We start from the raw sequence: 25,133 nt of genomic DNA on the forward strand, positions 1-25,133 counted from the left end.
ATGTGAAGCCATCTGTCCGACAGCTAAAGCTTGGATAAAACTGGGTCATACAACAGGACAATGATCCCAAGCATATGATACAGGGGGTCAGCAAATTAAATGAAATTTTGAAATTTTTAGAAAAAAAAATCTGGTCATTTGAAATTTAGACTATGTGCTATTGCATTGTTTTTATTATTATGCACTTTTGATTATGCAATTCTACTGAATTGAATGGTCCTTTAATATAAATACAATGTTAGTGTTATGTGTCAAGAAAAATAAAAAAACAATATAAATAACTGTGCACTCCCGGCACTTCAGAAACCGGTTTAGAGTCAGACTCAAAACAAGATCAGGAGAAAGATCAGCAAGACCAAGCTCACCAGAAGGGAACTAGGGCCCAGGAAGGTCTGAAGCTTGGAGAGGATCAGTTTCCGGCAGCAGCAGCTCATAGTACACCCTTAAAAAGTCAAAAGAACACAGAAAAAAACTGGGAAAAAGAAGCAGCAAAACAACAAGAATATCAGCAACTTGAAGACGACAAAATTTCTCAAAGATCATTTTCCAGCAAACTCTCCAAATCTCCTCTCAAATCTGCAAAACGACCCAAAAACATGCAGGCAAAAGTGACACTACTTGATGGGGTTGAATAGACCTGTAATGTGGAGAAACGTTCCAGGGGCCAAGTGCTTTTTGACAAAGTATGTGAACATTTTAACCTTTTGGAAAAGGACTACTTTGGACTAAGATACAGGGACTCTGAAAATCAAAAGAATTGGTTGTATCCCGCTAAAGAAATCAAGAAACAAACCAGAAATGGTGCCTGGCATTTTTCCTTTAATGTGAAATTCTATCCTCTGGATCCATCACAGCTATCAGAAGATATAACTAGATATTACCTCTGCTTGCAGTTGCGAGATGACATTGTTTGTGGCCGCCTCCCATGTTCCTTTGTTACTCTTGCTCTGCTGGGTTCCTACACAGTACAATCAGAACTGGGTGATTATGACCCTGAAGAGTACAGTAGTGATTATGTCAGTGAATTCCGCTTTGCACCAAATCAGACAAAAGAACTGGAAGACAAAGTCGTTGAACTGCACAAAAGTTATAGGGGAATGACACCTGCTGAAGCTGAAATGCACTTCTTGGAAAATGCCAAAAAACTGTCTATGTATGGAGTAGATCTACATCATGCCAAGGATTCTGAAGGAGTTGAAATTATTCTGGGTGTTTGTGCCAGTGGTCTATTGATATATCGTGACAGGTTACGAATAAACAGATTTGCGTGGCCAAAAGTTCTTAAAATTTCATACAAAAGGAACAACTTTTACATCAAGATTCGACCAGGCGAGTTTGAACAGTTTGAAAGCACCATTGGATTTAAACTACCAAACCATCGAGCAGCTAAGTGTTTATGGAAAGTATGTGTGGAACACCATACATTTTTTAGATTGCTGCTACCAGAGGCACCTCCGAAAAAATTCCTCACTTTGGGATCCAAGTTCCGCTATAGTTGTAGAACACAAGCCCAAACAAGAAGAGCCAGTGCACTTATTGACCGTCCTGCACCCTATTTTGAATGTTCTTCAAGCAAGCGGTATACAATGTCCAGAAGTTTAGATGGGGCATCAGTGAATGAAAACCATGACTTGTACATGAAGGATTCTGTGTCTGCCACAGAGGTGGGTACCGGCCCCTACATCACAGCAAAGGGCATCTCTCAAACCAACTTGATAACAACGGTTACACCAGAAAAGAAGGCAGAGGAAGAGAGAGATGAGGAGGAGGAAGAGAAGAGAAAGAAAGTAGAACTGGTCACTACTGTCACTACCATTCGTCATGAAACAAAGGAGTTTGACAAGAATCAAGAAGAAATGATGAAACACCAGACTAATATAAGTGAGCTGAAAAGGACATTCTTGGAAACAGCAACTGATGGTATAGCAGACAGTAAATGGGAAAAGCATCTCTCTACGTCACCTGTTCGCCTGGCTATGAGGCAGGAAGAAGCTCCTATAATTGAACCACTTGTGCCTGAAGAGACCAAAGAAGAGAGAGAAAAACGAAGTGCTTTGGAAAAAACAACATATTCAATGTTAGAATCTCAGCCAGGGGACATAGTGAAGAAACTTCGGGAAGCAAGAGCCACCAGCCCTGTGGCTACTTCTCATCAAATCATTATGCAGAAAACTATCCCATCATCCCCTGAGAAAACAGAGATAAAGACAGAGTTGGATTCCATTGACAGTAGCAGAGAGCAAGAGGACACAGAGTGGAAAACAAAAGAAAAGGTTATACATGGGATAGTCAATTTGGAGAATGAAGTGGGGAGTATGCATGCAAGCAGGGATGCTTCAGAGCTGGCTGCAGTGCAGTTGGATACTGAGCCTCTGGCAATCACAAATGCTTCTAGCTTTAAAGGGAAAGAGGGCTCTGCTCTGACCAAGGATGCTGATGAAGATGTGGCTGTTGATGCTTCTGCTTGTTATGCAAAAGATGAACCGCATGATGCAAAGCTTGATGATTCTCAGCCATTGGATTCCAAGCCTCTTGAGGAGTCACCTGTTGTGAAGACAGAGATCATCACTTTTGGCACTATTGCCGAAGGAGAAAATCCTGATATTTCTACTAAGGATGTGCCAGTAGTACATACAGAAACAAAAACTATTACCTAAGAATCATCAGAGATGGTATCTCGTCCTGACACAGATCCAGGTGTATTAATGAGTGCTCAGACCATTACATCAGAAACTCTTGGTACTACAACCACTACACACATCACAAAAACTGTGAAAGGAGGCATTTCAGAGACAAGAATTGAAAAGCGGATAGTGATTACAGGGGATGCTGATATTGACCATGACCAGGATTAACGTCATTTACATCAGAAGGAAAACAAGATATCCTGTGCGGAATAACTGACCTATCCTGGGTGACTCTATCTGTGGAAACCTTCAGCCCAGAAGAATTTAGCTTGAACATTCATAAAGACATTGGCAGACATATCTTCCCATTAACAGCAATGCAATTCAGCATACGCAAATCAGTATTGCATGAAGCAACTATTAAAAAAGCAGCATTTTTATTTAACTATTCTAAGTTTCCGGTTATATCTGCACGTCCACACACAAAAATAATCCAAACAGTGAATTTATTATAATGCATAAACAACAACTCATGCCTTGAATTTTAAACCAAGCAAAATGTATTAAGTGGTGAGCCTTTGTTTACAAAAAAAATAAAAAATATAATGGAGAATATCTTAAAATGCTAGATGCTGTATAGGTAATGTGTATAATGTTTTATTACACCTTATACGTGCCAATAACACTTTATTCAATAAGCGACTTGAATATTGTATTTGTTTTATTATTATTATTACCTGATAAACCATGATGAACCCTTAATCCTGTGAAACTATTTAATTACTGATAAAGTGTGCTTTGTATATCAAATTTAATAACATGGGTTAGTAATTATTTTAGTATTTTAACTTGAAATCAATATCATTTTTTGTCTGCACTGTTAAATTAGAATCCGCTGACACAACAGTTAGCTTTCACAAAAATAGGTGTCTATGTTTTTTGTGGTCCTTTCAAGCAACACATTTCTCCTTAGTTTCTACATACTTTACTTTGTTATAGTCCTGTTGATTTCCTTTGAAGTTTTAGAGGTAAATATTTTATTTCAAAACCTACTTTGCATTTGTTACCTAGTTGAGAGCCAAGCCTTAATCTGTACAGAAATTCTGTGTTCTATATATATATATATATATATATATATATATATATATAGTGTTCCCTAGCTTTACAAATAAATCACTTAATAGGTTCTTTTTCCATAACGTCAGCAACACCACAACACACAATGAATGTTTGTTTCTGCAAAGTGATAGAAAAGTGATAAATGCATTACAATGAATTGTCCGTATTGGAAACATTAATAACCTGCTTTTGTAATTTGCACTAGCCATGGTTTCTTATAAAATAAAAATGTAGAAGATACATGAAAAAGAAACTACAAATAGTTTTCCAGTTAGTCTAATAAATTTAAAGGAAGTTTAATTTTGCTCTTACATGTGTTGACCCTATGATTGCTTCTGGAGCCTCACAAGTTATGTCCTTGTCTTATTTTGCCAATAAAATGCTGTATATCAAAAAGAAAAGAAAAGAAAAAGAAAAAAAAGAAGAAAAAAAAAGAACTGTGCACAAAGACACAAATGTATAGCAAACAAAGAAAAGTCCCAATGTAGGGGCAATTGCAGGATATGATCAGAAAAATGTCATCCTTGTTAACAGGAAAAACCTCAAATGAAACAGAAGAGGTCCTAAAGTGTGATACTGTATCAGAATAGATTCAAGCAATGGTACTCGCACAAGTTGGAAGTTACAATAGACCTAAAATATGTGCCATAATATAAGTTTCATAATGCCTAAGTTCTTTTATGGGGGTTCAACTTTATTAAAATGAGTCAATCTATACATAATAAATTAGTCAAAAACAATCACTCTGGGGTCACAAATTATCATTTTAGCAAAAAAATTATTTTACATAATAAATAAGCTTTAAAGTAAAGGTAAACTTTGATAAATAAAAGCCTGTTTTTAAAAAATACTATTAAAAACAGGGGCACTTTAATTCATCAAAGTTCACAAAGCAGCCGTTTTGATTAAAAACTAACTTTTTTTTTCTTTTCACAGCCAGAGCAGCTTCCCCCCTCCTGAAAATCCTCTTTTCACAGCAATGACTAATCCGGCTTCCTCCAATCACGGCTTTCCCTCCAGGGTAATCATTGCCTGAGGCCATGCTGTGATTGGAGGAAGCCAGATTAGTCATTGCTGAGGTGTGAAGAGAGGATTTCCAGGAGGGGGAAGCTGCTCTGGCTGTGAAAATAAAAAAAGGTAAGATTTTAATCAAAACGGCTGCTTTGTAAACTTTGATGAATGAAAGTGCCCCTGTTTATAATAGTATTTTTAAAACATGGGCTTTCATTCACCAAAGTTTACCTTCACTTTAACATTTGTTAGTAGACCCAATGTCCTGCTCTAAATGTCACAGTCTGTGTTTGAACAACGAGTGCCCCCCACACCCTTTGTGATGTAATGCTGTGGATTGCTAAGAATCTGTATCAATGTTATTATCATAAGAACATCTACCTGTATGTAAAGAAGAAAATAACATTCGCTTCAGTCCAATGCAGTCCAACATTGGTCATGAAGAAAAGACAACTTTAACTGTTTAAATGAGAAAATGAATGCACCTTAGCCGCTATTTTCAAAAAGAAAGTGAAAATGTTTAGGTTAGTAAATAAATGATGGATGGACGAGACAGAATATAACAACCTTTTTTTATTATTATTAGGGAGAAATACTTGGCTTTTATTAAATCTTTGTAATTTATTAGTGCAAGCTTTCATTTTTTGTATTTTTTTTTTTTTGCGATATCAATAAGCACAATTTATGACCTTACTCTCTAAGGGTCCTTGCTCATGCTAGATTCTCTAGACAGATCCATCATTGTAACGAGATCCTTCACAGGATTCTCTAAATACTACTGTGTTACATTGATTGCCGTGTATCTCACTAAGCAGTGTAACCTACATTTCCATATACAAAGGAGAGACACTATAATGTTCACTAGAAGCAGCATGTAAAAAATGTTCAATGTACACTGGTGAGTTTGTTTCAAAATATACAATCTGCTTATTAAGATAAAAGAAAAATATTTTTTTTGCATAACTAGAAATGAATGCAAGGTGTATTACACAGAAAGCAGAACAATATCCTACATATTGGCTTTATTACAAATTCTTACAGAATGAGAAGCGCTGTGACAAGCACAACCCAATTGTGCTTGTCACAGAGAACTTTCCTGAATTATATCAGTCTGATCCCACCTAAGATGGTCAGTCCAGCCCCGAAATACCAGGAAGAGCTCTTATGAACACGGCAAACGCAGACAATTATTTCAGCCTCTTTGGGCCTTGTCAGTGAGGTGCAGACATATTCCTTTAAGAACATTGGGCAAGGAGTCCACGTCTGGATTAAACCATCACACCCTTAGGGAGACTTCCCAAGGGTCATATTGCAAATTCATACTGAAAGTTAAGTGATCTACCAGGAACAAACATCATCTCAGTAGCTTGTTCTATGGTGAATCACCGCCTAGGAACAGTCTTTTTTAGCCCAATTGTGTTTTTCTCAGAGAACTTTCCTGAAGTATATCAGTTGGATCCCACCTAACAAGGTCAGCCCAACCTTGTGATAACAGACAATCCTCCCATGAACAAGGAACATGGTAACTCCATGTTTGTTTAACACAAATGTTATCAGTGCTGAGTGTTACCCGACACATTTGCTCTTTCCTTCTTGAGATTCTGTAATATAGAGAGCTTCATTACTTTATATGGAAGCCAACTCGCAGGAATTCAATTTTTTTTTCTCAGACACTTCCTTGAGGGAGGCTCCTCGGAGGGTCGCGTGTTATGAAGCTGTGCAAACTGCTTCCAGGCCATTTCAGTACAGGTTCGCTTATGAAAGCTAAAGGGACAATTCTAGTAAAAACTAAACGTTCATGATTCAGATAGGGCATGCAATTTTAAAGAACATTCCAATTTACTTTTATCATCAAATGTGCTTTGTTCTGTGTGCATTCTTTGTACTTGAAACCTAAACCTAGGTAGGCTCGTATGGTAATTTCTAAGCCTGTGAAGGCCGCCGCCGCTTATCTCAGTGGAATGTTACAGTTTAACAGCTAGACAGCGCTAGTTATAGATAACTGATTGGCTAAAAGGCAAGTCTGTCAAAAGACCTGAAATAAGGGGAAGTCTGCAGAAGCTTAGATACAAGGTAATCTCAGAGGTAAATATTATATTATTATGACAGTGATGGTTATGCAAAACTGGGGAATGGGTAATAAAGGGATTATCTATCTTTTTAAACTGTAGACTGTCCCTTTAAAGGAAACAGCAAACTTGAATAACTGACACATACACAATAAAAAGACAAGGTAATAGCCGTTACTTTGAATTTTAGCAGTAGAATATTTTCTGGCAAAGTTTTTAAAAAAAATCTAGTATTTATTTTGACTTTAGTGGTTCTACTATCGCTGCGTCCTAATTTGTCAGCAACCTCAGATGTTACAGATGTCAGACAACCCGGTCTCATTATTCTGGGAGTCCTGGTCTTGCGCAAATGGAGGGTGGTACTAGAAATTGCTCATGCAATCTTAAGGCACTGAAAGCGTGCAGAAAGTACCTACCCAGTACGGTAAATGGGGGCCCTTGTCATGTTGATGAGAGTATGCACAACTTCCTTTTGATGTCACATATGATGAATTGACCAATAATTTAATTTACCATATGCATGTCAAATTGTATCAAAGATGTCATTTTGAATAGCAATATCAGTAATAGCAGCTGTTATGCAAAAATTTAGCAATTGTTAATTTAGTAAAAATAATGATTTGGTGTAGTATAGAAGCCAGGTCAAGAGATGCGATTTGGAAATTCTTCAATGTGCATATGATTAATGATCAGTTATATTATCTAGCAAACATTCAGTTTTCATTGCTACAGTTTAGCTGTTGGATGAGAATGGGTGATGCAGGCACACAACTGGTGCTCTATAACCTCTGATTAATTGACTTTTGATATACAATAGTATCAAATATTGGGTTGTAATGTTTGTAGAGTAATTCTACTGATATGTCATATCCAGTTCTCAATGTGCAGAGACAGCTGCATAGATTCTATAAATGATTACATGACTAATTTACCTCTGAAGAAGAGAAAAAAAGGAAAATGATCTCAGCTCTACATTTTAGCCTTCCGAGTGAGGTATCACTGATACCCCTGTGTAAATCAAAGGGTTAATATTAGAAATGTGATCCTTCCTGGTTCCAAGAAGATGCTATTTGGTTAATAAAATGGATATAGATCTTTCCACTATTAATTTCATAACCTAACCTTAATTCCATAATCTAACCTTAAAGGGCCATTAAACCCAAAAAATTTATTTCACGATTCAGATAGAGAATACAATTTTAAACAACATTCCAATTTACTTCTATTATCTAATTTGCTGCAATCTTTAGATATCCTTTGTTAAAGAAATAACAATGCACATTGGTGAGCCAATCACAAGAGGCATCTATGTGCAGCTACCAATCAGAAGCTACTGAGCCTATCTAGATATGCTTTTCAGGAAACAATATCAAGAGAATGAAGCAAATTAGATAATTGAAGTAAATTAGAAAGTTGTTTAACCCCTTAACGACTGAGGACGTGCAGGGTACGTCCTCAGAAAAAAGGCAGTTAATGCCTGAGAACGTACCCTGCATGTCCTCGGTGTGGAAAGCAGCTGGAAGCGATCCTGCTCGCTTCCAGCTGCTTTCCGGTTATTGCAGTGATGCCTCGATATGGAGGCATCCTGCAATAACCTTAAATGGCCATCCGGTGCAGAGAGAGCCACTCTGTGGCCCTCTCTGCACCGGACATCGGTGGCCGGTAACGTTGGTGGGTGGGAGCTGACTTGGGAGGCGGGTGGGCGGCCATCGATTGGCCGGGTAATGTAGAGGGGGGCGGGATCGGGGGCGGGGGCGATGGGGACGCGCACAGGCGCGCGCGCGTGCATGCCGGGTGGCGGGCGGGCGCGTGCACGGGGCGGGAGCGGGTGGGAACCGCTACACTACAGAAAAGTTTCAGGTACAGCTTATTATTTTAATAAAACAAAATAACAGTAAAGGTATCTAGGAGGGGGTGGGGGTTTGTTCTTTGGTGGGTAGGGGAGCTACACTACAGAAAATGGGGAAAAAATGAAAAAGCAACTGTTTTTTTTAATAAACTGGGTACTGGCAGACAGCTGCCAGTACCCAAGATGGCGGCCATTAAGGCAGAGGGGGAGGGTTAGACAGCTGTTTGGTGGGGGATCAGCCAGGTTGGGGGCTAAGGGGGGCTCCTACACAGCAGCATATGTAAATATGCTTTAAAAAAAACCCCAAAAAGCCTAAATATATATTTTATTTTAGTACTGGCAGAGTTGCTGCCAGTACTTAAGATGGCGGGGGACAATTGTGGGGTGGGGGAGGGAAGGGAGCTGTTTGGGAGGGATCAGGGGGTCTGATGTGTCAGGTGGGAGGCTGATCTCTACACTAAAGCTAAAATTAACCCTGCAAGCTCCCTACAAACTTCCTAATTAACCCCTTCACTGCTAGCTATAATACACGTGTGATGCGCAGCGGCATTTAGCGGCCTTCTAAGTACCAAAAAGCAACGCCAAAGCCATATATGTCTGCTATTTCTGAACAAAGGGGATCCCAGAGAAGCATTTAGAACAATTTGTGCCATAATTGCACAAGCTGTTTGTAAATGATTTCAGTGAGAAACCTAAAATTGTGAAAAATTTAACTTTTTTTTTAATTTGATCGCAATTGGCGGTGAAATGGTGGCATGAAATATACCAAAATGGGCCTAGATCATTACTTGGGGTTGTCTACTACACTACACTAAAGCTAAAATTACCCCAAAAAGCTCCCTACATGCTCCCTAATTAACCCCTTTACTGCTGGGCATAATACACGTGTGGTGCACAGTGGCATTTAGCATCCTTCTAATTACCAAAAAGCAACACCAAAGCCATATATGTCTGCTATTTCTGAACAAAGGGGATCCCAAAGAAAAAATTACAATCATTTATGCCATAATTGCACAAGCTGTTTGTAAATAATTTCAGTGAGAAACCAAAAGTTTGTGAAAAAAATTGTGAAAAAGTGAACGATTTTTTGTATTTGATCGCATTTGGCGGTGAAATGGTGGCATGAAATATACCAAAATTGGCCTAGATCAATACTTTGGGATGTTTACTAAAAAAAAATATATACATGTCAATAGATATTCAGGGATTCCTGAAAGATATTAGTGTTCTAATGTAACTAGCGCTAATCTTGAAAAAAAAATGGTTTGGAAATAGCAAAGTGCTACTTGTATTTATGGCCCTATAACTTACAAAAAAAGCAAAGAACATGTAAACATTGGGTATTTCTAAACTCGGGACAAAATTTAGAAACTATTTAGCATGGGTGTTTTTTGGTGGTTGCAGATGTATAACAGATTTTGGGGGTCAAAGTTAGAAAAAGTGTGTTTTTTTCCATTTTTTTCTCATATTTTATAATTTTTTTTAAAGTAAATTATAAGATATGATGAAAATAATGGTATCTTTGGAAAGTCCATTTAATGGCGAGAAAAACGGTATATAATATATGTGGGTACAGTAAATGAGTAAGAGGAAAATTACAGCTAAACACAAACACCGCAAAAATGTAAAAATAGCCTTGGTCCCAAATGGACAGAAAATGGAAAAGTGCTGTGGTCATTAAGGGGTTAAAATGGTATTCTCTATCTAAATCATGAAAGAAAAAAATTGGGTTTAAAGTCCCTTTAAAGGTACATAAAAGCCAACATTTTTTCTTTCATGACTCCGATAGACCATAGATTTTTAAACAGCGTTCCATTTTACTTCTGTTATCAAATCTTTATTTTCTTGTTACCCTTTGTTGAAAAGCAAGACGGTAAGTTCAGAAATGTGCACGTGTCTGCAGCACTATGCAGAAGTTTTGTCACAGTTTAATATCAGCAGGAGCACTAGATGGCAGCACTATTTCCTGTCATGTAATGCTCCAGACATGTATACGCTACCTATCTAAATATCTCTTCAACAAGAGAACAAAGCAAATTTGATAATTGAAGTAAATTGGAAACTTTTTTAAAATTGTATTCTCTATCTGAATCATGAAAGAAAAAAAAATGGGTTTTGTGTCCCTTTAAGTAGGTATAACACATTATAGCTAAAAGTATAAATATTAGACACATGGAGGCCTATTTATCAAGCTCTGAATGGAGTTTGAAGGGCCGCGTTTCTGGCGAGTCTTCAGACTCGCCAGAAACAGCAGTTACGTAGCAGCGGTCTAAAGACCGCTGCTCCATAAACCTGTCCGCCTGCTTTGATGAGGCGGACAGGATTTGCCTCAATTCAACCCGATCGAGAACGATCAGGTTGATTGACACCTCCCTGCTGGCGGCCCATTGGCCGCGAGTCTGCAGGGGACGGCGTTGCACCAGCAGCTCTTGTGAGCTGCTGGCGCAATGCTGAATACGGAGAGCGTATTGCTCTCCGCATTCAGCGAGGTCTTGCGGACCTGATCCGCACAGTCGGATCAGGTCCGCAAGACCTTTGTTCAATTGGCCTCATGCTCACCCCCTAATTTTCTAACATAAACCCTTTTTTTTTTACTTGGTTAAAACTCAGAGGGTTCATAGACTCAACATTTTGTACTTAAATTACATTTAAATAGTTTATTAAAAAACATATTTATATTAAATACAGACTAACAGAAAGTTCATAATATATTCTTACAGAAAAATAGCCGTCTTTGTTTTAGAAACAAGTTTTTAAAGTTCTTTGAGCTTTTTTATATATATAACATTTTACCCGTGAAAATAATCTTCCCGGCAGACCTGCAGAAAATGAAACTTAACCATAAAGTTGTTTTGATTTTATCCGTACACTCACACAACCTATACATCTATTTCAGAAGAGACAGCATCTTGCGGGATGAAGTTGGTCACAGGCCCCTTTCTTGAATATAAAGATCAGTGGAGACACCCTGCATCCATTCTGAAGTGCTTTTTATTCCCCTCTAGATCACTCTTTTTAGTGCAGATTATTTTGGAAATTCTGAGCTCCAGAAATCTGGAACATTCAGTGGCAGTTTTCAGCTGCAGTGTCCAGAGTCTAAGTATGTTTCCAATATTGGTAAAAAAGTGGAGCATTAAGTAGCCCCAGTCAAGTGCGGTTCGTGTCTTTTTTTACATCCTTATTATGTCTTTGATTATTTAAATGTTCACAGAGTCTGTAGGCAAGAGTTTGCATTGATCATTGGCCTTCCAAGTTATAACAGTGAACATCGCCTTTGCTTTTCCCATCATATCCAGGCAGAGGTTGTCCATATTTGTCTACGCACCAGCAGTTTCCTCTTTTCCTGCCTTTGGAAGGGCGACACTGAAAGACAAAATAAGATGCTTATAAAAATGTGAGTTTAAGCTTAGTTAAAATAACTTATTCCACCAAAACAGATTGAGCACTTAAAGGAACCTGAAAAACAAACTTTTTCTTTCATTCAGTTTTAAACAACGTTCTAATTTACTTCTATTCTCCAATTTTCTTTGCTCTCTTGGTACCTTGTGTTGAGAATCAGGAATGTAAGCTCAGGAGCGTGAATGAGTCTGAAGCACTATACGGCAGCAGTTTTGTAAGACTTATCTATTTGCAAGACCACTATATGGCAGAACGTATCTGTATTTTATTTTAAACATAGAATACCATGGGAACAAAGAAAATTGTATAATAGAAGTAAACTGGAAACTTTTAAAAAATGTACACTCTGTCTGTATCACAAAATAACTTTTTTGGGTTTCACATCCCTTTAATACATTAATGGTTTTTCATTTAAATATGTATGAATGGATACAAAAAAGCAAATTTGATCATCAATTATTAGATACTTCCTAGATCAAAGACAACATTTGTTTATGTTTTTGTATAGTTAAAGTAATGTTTTGATTTTTAAGAGATGCCTTTATATTTATTTTGACAATTTTTCATCTAGCACCAAGGCATTGCCACCTATACTTCCAGCCTCCCATGCCACTCAAATATCAATGCTTAAACAAAGGGCTACATTTATCAAGCTGCGAGAAAAAGCAGCCCTGAAATGTTGGTTAAACTCTCTGCAAACTAAAGTGAGGTGGATTTCATTCATTCCGATCAGGTTGATAGGCACCCACCGCCCGTGAGCAGGGGGGCGGCATTGCACAAGAAGCAACTTGTGTCATTTTAAATACGGGCAGCGGGTGATGCACGCTCGCCACAAGGCTGGGCGGACATGGTTTATGACACCTGCCACCTGATAAAAGGAGCCCATTGTGAAGCACAATTAACTGCAAGTTCAATTACTAAATCAAATCTAATATACATACACCGAACAGGTGTTAATAGGAGGTGCCCATGAAGTCAGCGGGTACACAAAGGTAGATTCTGCATTGAAATGATTTATTCTTATGCATTATTAGTTTTCATAAGAGGAAAAAAAGAACATTGTTCACGTTGACTTAGTAAATCTAAACTACTAAATAGACTGCCAAGCATGCGTCTTAAAAGGTCAACATGTTTTAAGGATTTTGCATGAATGTCAACTTAATGCCAACATTTTCCAAAGCAGAATGTTTGCAGACACAGCCTCAGATTACATATACAAAAAAATTATAATAAAATAAGGTAATTAACAATGGATTTCTAATCTTAGAATAGTGTGATTTTTTTTTTTATTAATGGAAAGGATTAATATTCCTGATCAAACAGATCAACTATCTACTACTTTAATTCTACAACATTACCCGTTAAACTCTATGGGGCCTATTTATGAAATGTCTGTCCGACATGATCCGATCAGCGGATCATGTGCGACAGAGATCGCTGAATGCGGAGAGCAATACGCTCTCCGCATTCAGCATTGCACCAGCAGCTCTTGTGAACTGCTGATGCAATGCCGCCCCCTGCAGATTCGCAGCCAATCGGCCGGTAGCAGGGGGTGTCAATCAACCCGATCATATTCGATCGGGTTGATTTCACGCAATCTCTGTCCGCCTCCTCAGAGCAGGCGGATAGGTTATGGAGCTGCGGTCTTTAGACCGCTGCTTCATAACTGTGTTTCTGGCGAGTCTGAAGGCTCGCCAGAAACACGGCCCTTCAAGCTCCATACGGAGCTTGATAAATGGGCCCCTATGATTCATTTTGATTTTAAATTCTGTAACAGGAACACAATGTGTCAACTGAATGTTTTTTTCTTTACTGAAAGCTGTCAGATATCTGGGATTATATTAAAACAGCTCATCGTTCTTATTTTCCTAGCAGTGGACATGAAACCCAAATTTTTTCTTTCAGGATTCAGATGCAACATACAATCTTAAACAACTCCTGGGCATATTCAACAAAGGATACCAAGAAAACAAAACAGATTATAGAAGTAATTTGGAAAGTTGTTTAAAATCACATGCTCTACTTAATTCATGAAGGAAAAAAATTGGGTTTCATGCCCCTTTAAGTATTTTAATTTGTGGCTGCAAGCAACAAAAATGAGAAGTCTTTAAAGGGACACTAAACCCACATTTTGTCATTCATGATTCAGATAGGTGATTCAAATTTCATGCTCTTTCTAATTTACTCCTATTATCAATTTTTCTTTGTTCTCTTGCTATCTTTATTTAAAAAAGCAGGAATGTGATGAATAGGAGCTGGCCCATTTTTGGTTGAGAACCTGGACTATGCTTTCTTATTGGTGGGTAAACGTCAGTCTCCAATAAGCAAGCGCTATCTATAGTGCTAAACCTAAAATGGGCTGGCTGCTAATATTTACATTCCTGCTTTTAAAATAAAGATACCAAGAGAACAAAGAAAATTTGATAATAGGAGTAAATTAGAAAAGTGCTTAAAATTTCAGTGTCCCTTTAACTACTTAAATGGAAACAACTGTGCAAGTGTGATTTACTATCCACATTTTTTGTTTTTAAAGAAAAAAAGACCAGGAACCAATATAGGCTCAGATTACGAGTAGAGCGCTAATGTTTGCATGCAAACGATAAGGGGTTTATTGCTGGGTTTTGCTCTTGTCATGCTTACCGCTGGTATTACGAGTTGAAAGGAAAGGCGATCCATTTACACTAGAATACTGGTTTTCAAACCTGTCCTCAGACCTCCCCAACAGGCCAGGTTTTCAAGATTGCCTTGGATGAGAGCAAGTAAAATAACCATGTTTACTAATCAGCTGATTATTTCACCTGTGCTCCAGTTCAGATATCCTCAAAATGCGGCCTGTTAGGGAGGCCTCAGGAGAGGTTTGTGCTAGAATGATTACCGCGACTTCAGAGCTCTGGTTAACCGTTTTGCGAAACTAAAAAGTGCCGCAAAACACATCAAACATACATTACAATGTACACTTACACTCATAATAACACCATCTAATATGGATAAGGATTTGGGTCCTACAAGGGGCCATTCGAGCAATACTAACTGCCCATACTATAACAAAAGAACAAGAACATAGCAACAGGACATAAAGGGCTTTTACGAGACTATTATGGTTATGTTACCAAATTCAGTTAAAGGGACATGGAATCAAAACTTTCATCATTTATATAGAGCACACAATTAAATAAAATCTTTACATGTTTAGAGTGCTATATGACACCAGCGTTTGCAACAATGTTATAAATATTGGGCAAGACTACAAGTGGTGTGCTAAATTCATTGTGCACGCGCTTCAGCAATATTGTGCACTTGTTAAATTGTGCGCATTTTACAAGTTGAAAGTAAATGTGTTTGCTCAAACACAATTAAAGGGACAGTCAACACCAGAATTTTTGTTGTTTAAAAAGATAGATAATCCTTTTATTACCCATTCCCCAGTTTTGTAAAATCAACACTGTTATATTAATACACTTTTTACTTCTGTGACTAACTTGTATCTAAGCATCTCCTGACCGCCCCTAATCACATGACTTTTAGTTATTATCTATTGACTTGCATTTTAGCCAATTAGTGCAGTGTCTGCCACTAGCCACGGGCGTGATCACAATGCTATCTATATGGCCTACATGAGCTTGCTCTCCCCTGCTGGGAAAGTAAATAAAATAGAGGTGGCCTTCAAGGGCTTAGAAATTATCATATGAGCTTTCCTAGGTTTGCTTTCAACTAGAATACCAAGAGAACAAAGCAAAATTGTTGATAAAAGTAAATTGGAAAGTTGTTTAAAATTACATGCCCTATTTGAAAAATGAAAGTTTTTTTTGGACTTGACTGTCCCTTTAAATTTAACGTGCGTCGGGTTAGCCCGACTGAAGACCTTATGTAAAGGGATAGGGCTTAAAGGGACAGTCAACAATAAAATTGTTATTGTTTAAAAAGTTAGATAACACCTTTACTACCCATTCCCCAGCTTTGCACAACCAACATTGTTAGATTAATATATTTTATAACATTAAAACTTCTAAATGTCTGCCTGTTTCTAAGCCACTATAGACAGCCTCTTATCACATGTTTTTTTATTTGCTTTTCACAACAGGAGACTGCTAGTTCATGTGGGCCATATAGATAACATTGTGCTCACGCCCGTGAGTTCTGCACAACACAGCTAAAATCCAATGCAATAGATAATAAATAAAAAGTCATGTGATCAGAGGGATGTCAAAAGAGGCTTAGATACAAGGTAATCACAGAGGTAAAAAGTGTATTAATATAACCGTGTTGGTTATGCAAAAGGGAATAAAGGGATTATCTATCTTTTTAAACAATATTTTTTTTTTAGTTGGCTGTCTCTTTAAATAAAATTTGCACCAAACAACATTGGAATGTAAAATATGCGTAACGCAATACCGGTTGTGCGCTATAGGTCTAATATGGTGTCACATGAATTAGTTATCGTAAGGTGAGTTATGTTAATTTTAAATATTGAAAAAATAATAATTATTATAGTTACTGTAATATATTTTATATATATATATATATATATATATATATATATATATATATATATATATATATCCATTCTATATTTTTTAGCAAATTTTAGTATGTCTATAATAATTACATTATTTTTCAATATTTTATATTTAATAAATACATAACACAGCTTGATATAACTCATATGGAGTTTGTGCACATGAAGAATGAGTGTACTCCTGTCATGTTTTTGCGCACCTAAGCCTGACAGAAGTAGACAAATTCTTCATGTGCGCTAATCTGGCATGAGTTATATTAAGGTGCATTATTTATTTATTTATTAAGTATGAAATATTAAAATTATATATATATATATATATATATATATATATATATATATACACACACATACACACATACATATATATATATATATATATATATATATAAATATATATATATATATCATTTTTATAGATGTACTAAAATATTCTAAAAAAACCCCAATATTTATCAAGAATCTATTTTACAGTTACAATAATTATTCATATGTTTTTAATATTTACATAACTAGCCTTAAGATAACTCATTCTTCATGTGTGCCTGAAGCGTGTTACGCATATTTTACATTATAATGTTCTTCACATGAAAAAGGTTATATATATATATATATATATATATATATATATATATATCTGATGGTGTTAATGTCAAATATATATTTATACTTCTATATCTATATGAATATATATACAAATATATTGTAACTGACAAAAATGTTAAAAAAAAATATTACCGGTTGGCAACATCCAAACCATTATTAAATTCTTCATACATAATTGATGTTACCATTTTGTAGTAAAGTTTACAAATGCAATAGAATCAGGGCATTTAGATTGTATGTTCTAGAAGTTATTTTAGATGCCATTGCACCTGCTCGACTGGTGAGCAAGTCATCAAAATGTTTGCTGCTGCAGAAAACTGAGCCAAAACAATATCTGCAATCTGGCACACCCAACTGTTAACTGACAACTCATATTACTTCCTGTTATTTGGCACATCTCTACCTTTTCAAACTTTATGTTTATACATTTGGAACATACTAATACGTTTATGTTTATAGGACCTATGATATTTGTTGAGTTTAATCCTTTTGTTGCAGGTGAATGTAAGATATACCAATCAATTTGTTTTCAAAAACCCCTACACTATATATTCACATAGATGCATTTTACTTTTATTATTAATGCTTTATTTGTAAAAATCCAAGATATTCTTGGGCATGCAATTATTAAAAACTGATAAATGGTTAAACAAAATATAATGGACTCTTCAAGCTTATACAACTAGGGGAAGGCGTTAAAATAAAAATAAGGGAAATTACTTGGGAATAATGGTACACTCCAAATATCTGACTCAAATGAAGCTTTTAGGCAAGGTAAAAGGTGTTTAAAGTGATAAATGGTCAAAACATTTCAGTTTTAACTAGAAGAGATTTTGCAATAAAAGTCTAATCAGAAAAAAAAAATTCTAATAAAATTAAAGGGACGTGACACCCACATTTTTTCTTTAATTATTTAGAAAGAGAATGCAATTTTAAACATATTTCTAATTTACTTCTATTATCTAATTTGTTTTATTCTCTTGATATTCTTTGCTGAAAAGCATATCTAGATATGCTCAGTAGCTGCTGATTGGTTGCTGCACATAGAAGCCTCATGTGATTGGCTCACCCATGTGCAATGCTTTTTCTTCAAATAAGGATATCTAAAAAATTAAGCAAAATAAATAATAGAAGTAAATTGTAATGTTCTTTAAATTTGTATGTTCTATCTGAATCATGAAAGAAAGATTTTGGGTTTAGTGGCCCTTTAATTTCAGTGGCATAACACATATTTGGTGCATACCCAGTGCATCAGCATTTAGGCACCACATAAAAGAGTCAGCAGAGGCTTGTATGATGCCAATGACTTTATCACTGAGACAATACACACCACCATCTGCTCTATCAGGATGTATGGGGCATGTGCAACATAGGTGCATATGCCAATGGAAAATTATTAACTTTTACTAGAAGCATTTTACTAATACAAATGTTTAGGACATTGTTTTTTTTATTCACAATTGAAATGCATTTTTTTTTTTTTGACCATCATGTCCCTTTAAGAAAAAGCTATTAAAACTGAAAAGAAATCTAATAGGAAATACATGTTTATGAACAAGTAATACAGTATTTGTTCAATGGCTGATAGGCGCAGTATTGGTCCACAGCTTTATAGGTAGATGGTGACATGACCGGACCATAATAAAAAAATTAAAAAATCAAAAAAACACCTTTGATATGTTTTAAAATGACTTCATTTAGGTGTGAAAAAAAAAACAAAACAAACATAATGTTTCAATAAACCGTTACACTTCTCCCAGGGTATCTTATATATAGGATTTCAACTTGGAATTTAATATAATATTCATAGCAAACTACCCCCTAGTTAGACATAAGTAGGACACTTAACACTGAAAAAAGATGTAAGGGGTTTGTATATCCCTAGAACATGATCCTTTCACTAAGCTGCTGTGCACATGACCTACCCTAGGAAGCATCTCTATATTAAGGAGGACCTGTCTATATCTTTGAGGTCCTTTGAAGTGCTAAATATGCAAACATGTTGCCACAATGTATTTCACACTAAATAAAGTGCACACAATTATTCAGAGACTAAAGCTAGCACATTTAATCAATGAACAGAACAATAACTTTTGCATTCAATGCACTACTTTCTAAAATGAAAATCAGACCTCAGAATAGGGCACTGGGGCTGCAACACTATACAGGTCACACCTCAGATTATACCCCATGATCTAAAATCCTTTAGCCCAACCAGGTCTCAGATAAGACCCATCAACCTGCAGCCTCATTAAAATAATCATAACTTGGGGCAAACAGCTGAATATACAGTTCCATACCCAGATCACATCTCAGATAAGACTATTTGTTAGTCCCATAACTAGCCAATCAGTTTCTGCTCATCACAAGAAAGTTGCCTGGTTTAATGATGTAGAGATGGCAGTTATTTCACTGTAATAGGCATTTAAATATGACATGGATGTCCTCATGAATGTAGCTCCATTTTAAATGAAGAAGCACAGAATTCTGGGAGTTACATATCATTCCGGTATTAGTAGTTCATTGTTTCCCTCTCTGTATATTGTCACTGCAGTTCTGGACTTTAATTCCCAGCATGCATTGTACAGTGGTGGGGAGTGATCTTCCTGGAAGGCAGAAAGTCCACTCCCAACATATTTTTAACAGCAGCAAAAAATAAGGTTACTCATGATGACAATGACAATGTGATCTGAGTTAACACTTTCTGTGCAGAGTCCTCCTACTCTCATACCGGAATAGTTTGTTAAACATTTTGCCAGTAGCACAAATATGGAATGTTTATTTTGCATATTGTGTGCTTAATTTTGATTATGCTTTTCTTATTTACAACTGTATAATGCAACCAGATCAAATAAACAAAGCAATAAATACAACTAAATGCACCTTCTATTTTCACATAGAAAATCCAAGGCTTGAAATCACATGATCGCGTGATTTCTTTTTTACTGCTATTGTTTACATCATAACTTTGTTCAGATGTTAAAACTATTCTGCTGGTACAAAGGCGTTAAATTACAGGAAAAGGGGACAAAATAAATAATGAAAGTATACAGCAAAGTTTGTTTACTACGTATAATTTAACATTTAATATTACAATCTCAAAGTACTTAATGTTCCTTTAACTGTAGCACTACTGTTGAAATTTACTGCAATCCATTAATTGGAGCTCTGATTTTTTAGCAATATGTATGTTACACACAGGCCTGTGCTTGCTAATACAGATAGATAGAGAAGAAAGCGATTGAACACTTCTGTAACATTGTATTTCTAATGTAAAGTGAGAAATGCTGCGAGACACTGACATGATGAATTTGCAGCATGGCATGAAAAAATGAATTCTCAGATAACATTTTACAGAGTTTTTAAAGTAAACATATACATTTTATCATTATCCTTTTAAATATTGCAAAGAAGGTAAAATTGGATAGTTTACTTGTTTGTTGCAAGAACAAAGTATAACGTAAAAAGTTATCATTGAAGACCTTTGCTAGCTCCATGCATATACCTACTGACAAAATAAATAAACATGGGGCTCGCTTCCATTGAGTCGTAATTCGGTTTGTGTGTGCTCACAAACCGATAAATATACTGCCGGAAGCAATTTCATTTATCGACTGTTTCCAATGGCGCGTTATACTTCAATATTGGCAGCCGGGCTCCGGCTGCCAAATAATCTTTGTGTCCCATAGAAAGTATTAGAAGCCGTTAATCGATAAATTATACCAGGTTTCCAATGAAAGCGCTAACCGTTAATACACTGTCGGAGGCTGTCGATACATTGAGAAATATTACACCTAGCTCTATTAGGTGTAAAGGAGGAAAAAGGAGCTTATGGTTGGGAATAAAGCAAAGAGAAGAATCACATAAACAACAAGTCTCTATTTTACAGAGGTGTTGATCCTTTTCATCCTTTTTATGGCTGAATGAACAGGTATAAACCTACACAAAAACACAAGTGATTTAAAGTATTCTTACACGCCCAATATATAACAAATGATTTATGACTTTCAGGTGGTACTGAATGCACTGCTGGCAAAGGTGAAGGAATATGCAGGCCTGGTTCTAAATAAAAATGTCAATGGAAGGGCTGTACTTACTTTGGGATGAAATGTAAGTTTACAAGGGTTTTAGGTAACATTTTTTGCTAAACAAGTCTTCTTAAAAGAGACATTAGACTCAGTATTTAATCTTCTTGTAAAATATTTAATTACAGTGTATAAAACAATGATACAATATACATTATTTTGCCTGATTTTATTGTAATAAAAGGGACATAAAACCCACTTTTTTTTTTCTTCCATGATTTGAAATAGAGCATACATTTTTTAAACAACTTTCCAATTTACTTTAATATAAGTAATTTGGAAAGTGGTTTAAAATCAAATTCTCTATCTGCATCATGAACCAAAAAAATGTGGGTTTCCTGTCGCTCTGAAAAGTTTCCTTGTTCCACTCCCTACAGATACTGGAGTATCTCCATCATATTTAAGTATGGTAAATAATATACATAAGAATGAACAAACAGTGATTGGTTTACTCAGAGCACATGCTGATTCACAACTGTCCCTTATTGGCCACAGCAAAGGTAACAATGAAGATGGACTCCGCCAGACTTTAAGGGATGCAGCACTAAATTGCTATTGGAAAATGCCGTAAATGGTGCTTTTAAAACAAAAAATTCCTTTAGCAATGCAGCGAAAAGTATACTTTATAAGGTGTGTTTTTACCGTCCCTTCAACAAAAATGATTAAATGATTGCTTCTTTCTTTTATAAGAGGCAATTAAAAAAAAAATGTCCCTTTAACTAAGACATGCATATCTAAGAATAAAAGATAAAAAGATATTTCCACAAAGTTGGTTACATTAGACAGTGTCACTTTCAACAACATGTAACCTACAACTTGGAAGCCATATAAAAAGGCAGATATATTACTTTCTCCTGTTTCTATTGGTAATATGAGACACACAAGTACTTCTAGGAACTCTTGAATAGCCAGTGACAATTTAAGGAGCTAATCTATCACAGTCATATGGTGTGTGTAGCATTTAACCTTGTGGGTTATCATAGAGAAGCACTGCTTTTTTTAAACTGGCAGGCAAAGGAATTTTATGCTGGTGCCAACAATGAGTGATAAGGTATAATGAAGTATCTCTGAATGATCTGTTGCCATGAGTGACATTTAAAATAGAAACAGAGACCCTACCTGACATTTGCGGGTTTTGTGCACAATCATTAGCTACTGACAATTAAGGCTACCGTCATCTACACAGGCATAATTCAGTACCATAGATTGCATACTGAAATAGATTGAAGGAGTTTGCCCTGAATGTTATTCACATAAGTGCTTTCTTTACATGTACGACCTTATTGGATTGCTGTTTTCATATGGGAGAAAAAATATGTGCTGCTCATGAAATACAATAAAACAAAAATATTTAATGACATTAATTAAAAAGGTATGTAGAAAGCAAAACACTATTATCATACATGAAATTGCAGTATTTAAGATTTTGAATGAAAGGGGATAAGTAAAACGTGTTTAAATTTATATTAAAATGAACAGGAATAGCATTTACATGCTTATCTGATACTGCAGTGTAAAATGTATTAACTCCTGCAGGTGTACAGAGACTATTAGCTTGGATTCAATAAAAACTGTTTTTAAGGACTGTAGACTTTAATAATGTGTTTATCATACAGTTTGTGGCCCCTGAAAGCACAACATAAGACACTAATCTATTTTAAAGTTATTTTGCAGTGATATACTGGTTACTGAAGCAGCTGTGGATCTCTCTTGATAGCCTGCCCATCTGAAATAGCTTGTTTCCCCCTCTAAGGCACAACATAGGGTAGTAAGCCAATCAGAGGTCATAATACCGACACCATTCACTTTACAGTAGCACGCTCCCCTGTAGTAAGAAGGCACTCGTAGAGACAGTGCAATGGGGAACCGCTGTGGAAGATGAACATCGGATAAGCCAATGATAAAACACACACACACACATATATATATATATATATATATATATATATATATATATAGCAATAGTCCCAAATGTGTGCACTCTCATCAAATATCAGGCAACTGCCAGGGTGCTCTAGGTATAGATAAACAAAGTTAGGCAATAAAGAACTCACTGGTCTTAAGCAAAAAATGTGTCTTTTATTCCATACATGACGTTTCAGGACCACTCAGGGTCTTGTCTGAGGAAGGGGCCTGAGTGGTCCCAAAACGTCACCTATGGAATAAAAGACAAGTTTTTTGCTGAAGACCAGTGAGTGCTTATTACCTAACTTTGTGTGTATATATATATATATATATATATATATATATACACACACAGCCACCAATCAGCAGCTAGCTCCCAGTATTGCATTGCTTTTGCAGAGCCTAACTAGGTATGTGTTTGAACAAAAGCGAGCAATGGAATGAAGCAATTAAGATAGAAGTAAATTGGAAAGTTATTTTAACCACTTCAATACGCATGACGAACTTTTGGTGGTTAGAATGTAAACTAGATGGGCTTTTTTGTGCCAGTACAGAAATAAAAGCACTTTTTTTCTTGCAAGGTGATGAATGTTACCATAGTGATCACCTGATTATACAGACACAATCCATACATTTATTTAAGAGAGGGACATGTGCTATAAAAAACAACACTTTATTAGGGGTCTCTAGACAAATAGATATTTCAAGTGAGCCTATAAAGTCCCATTCCCCAACAAAATTCCATGTGTTGTGTTTTTACTTTTTTTTTTTTTTTTAAAAATGTTTGTGGGCTTGTGGCTTTCTACCATTTAAAAGAGCAGTTGACTCTTTTTTTAAATGAGGGGTCTTGGAGGAATGTTGCTAATAAGGGAGCTGAAATTGAGTGGTTTGAACAACTTCCCCACCATCCTGCTCTCTTTAATGACTATCACTTCCTCCCGTTTGTGGCAAAATCACCAGTATTCCCAAGAAGCCACCAACGATCATGGCCTGCAGAGCAGGAATAGCTGGCAACAGCATTGGATGAGCGATCCCCCTTCATTACGAGAACTGGTAATCATGTGCTTACAGGCAGAGATTTGCATTAAGATCCCTTCTAGTCCTGTGCATATACACAGAACCGGTTAAATGAGTTGTTCTGCCTAAAAGAAAGCAACTGCCCATCCCAAAACTGTTTCACTGTTGTACTGCGGCGGGTCATTCTCTATGAATGACTTGCTTAAGCTGAGCTTTGGGGTAACCCATTGCCTAGTGATTGGCAGAACCGCTTGATGGTTCTTTAAATAAAAAATAGAAATTAAAAAAAAAAAAAAAAGAGAAGAGGTGGTAACCGGGTCACCTTTAGTAAAGGACTTTTAAAAAGGTAAAATTTATGTTTAAAGGAACGCTGAAGTCAAAAATTAAACTTTCATGATTCATATAGAGAATGCAATTTTTAAAAATTCCAGGTCACTTATATCCTTACAACCTTATTTGCACACTTTATGAAGCACAAGCATTTGAGCATTTGCAAAAATTAACAGTACATAAATATATGCAGTTTGTGATTGGCTGATCACTGTCACATGATAAGGGAAAGGAAAATGGAACTACCTTTTGAAATTGATCAAGAAAAAATATCTACTACTCATTTGAAATTCAGACTACATAATATTGCATTGTCTTTGTATTATTTATTTGTTGAATATGTAAATATACTATATGGTCATTTAAAATTGCAGATGAGGTATTGTAGATATGTGTCACTTAGAACATTTGAGTAATGTTTACTGTCCTTTTAAATGAATAAATGATCTAGTAGTTCAATAATTATCAACAAGGATGTTTGGACCCACACATATGGTTCACAGCAATTGCAGTGTGTGTGTGTGTGTGGGGGGGAGGGACTGGCCACAACAGGGAATTGGTTGCAGTCATGCAGACAGTCTGTTATGATAGTGAACATGT

At 36.2% G+C, this 25,133-nt stretch overlaps 1 protein-coding gene and 1 pseudogene across 1 annotated transcript in view; one reads left to right on the forward strand and one right to left on the reverse strand.

Moving 5' to 3' along the window:
• The first annotated feature begins 296 nt into the window (after positions 1 to 296).
• LOC128660468 (band 4.1-like protein 3) lies at positions 297 to 3,255 on the forward strand (annotated as a pseudogene).
• Positions 3,256 to 11,317: 8,062 nt separating this feature from the next.
• Positions 11,318 to 25,133, reverse strand: part of IGFBP3 (insulin like growth factor binding protein 3) — a 50,144-nt gene continuing 36,328 nt past the window's right edge. Inside the window, exon 4 of the mRNA XM_053713034.1 lies at positions 11,318 to 12,038. Coding sequence (XP_053569009.1) covers positions 11,913 to 12,038 — 126 coding nt within the window. The 3' untranslated portion in view covers positions 11,318 to 11,912. The remainder of the gene's footprint in view (positions 12,039 to 25,133) is intronic.

This window comes from Bombina bombina, chromosome 5, assembly GCF_027579735.1.
Source record: "Bombina bombina isolate aBomBom1 chromosome 5, aBomBom1.pri, whole genome shotgun sequence".
Lineage (NCBI taxonomy): Eukaryota > Metazoa > Chordata > Amphibia > Anura > Bombinatoridae > Bombina > Bombina bombina.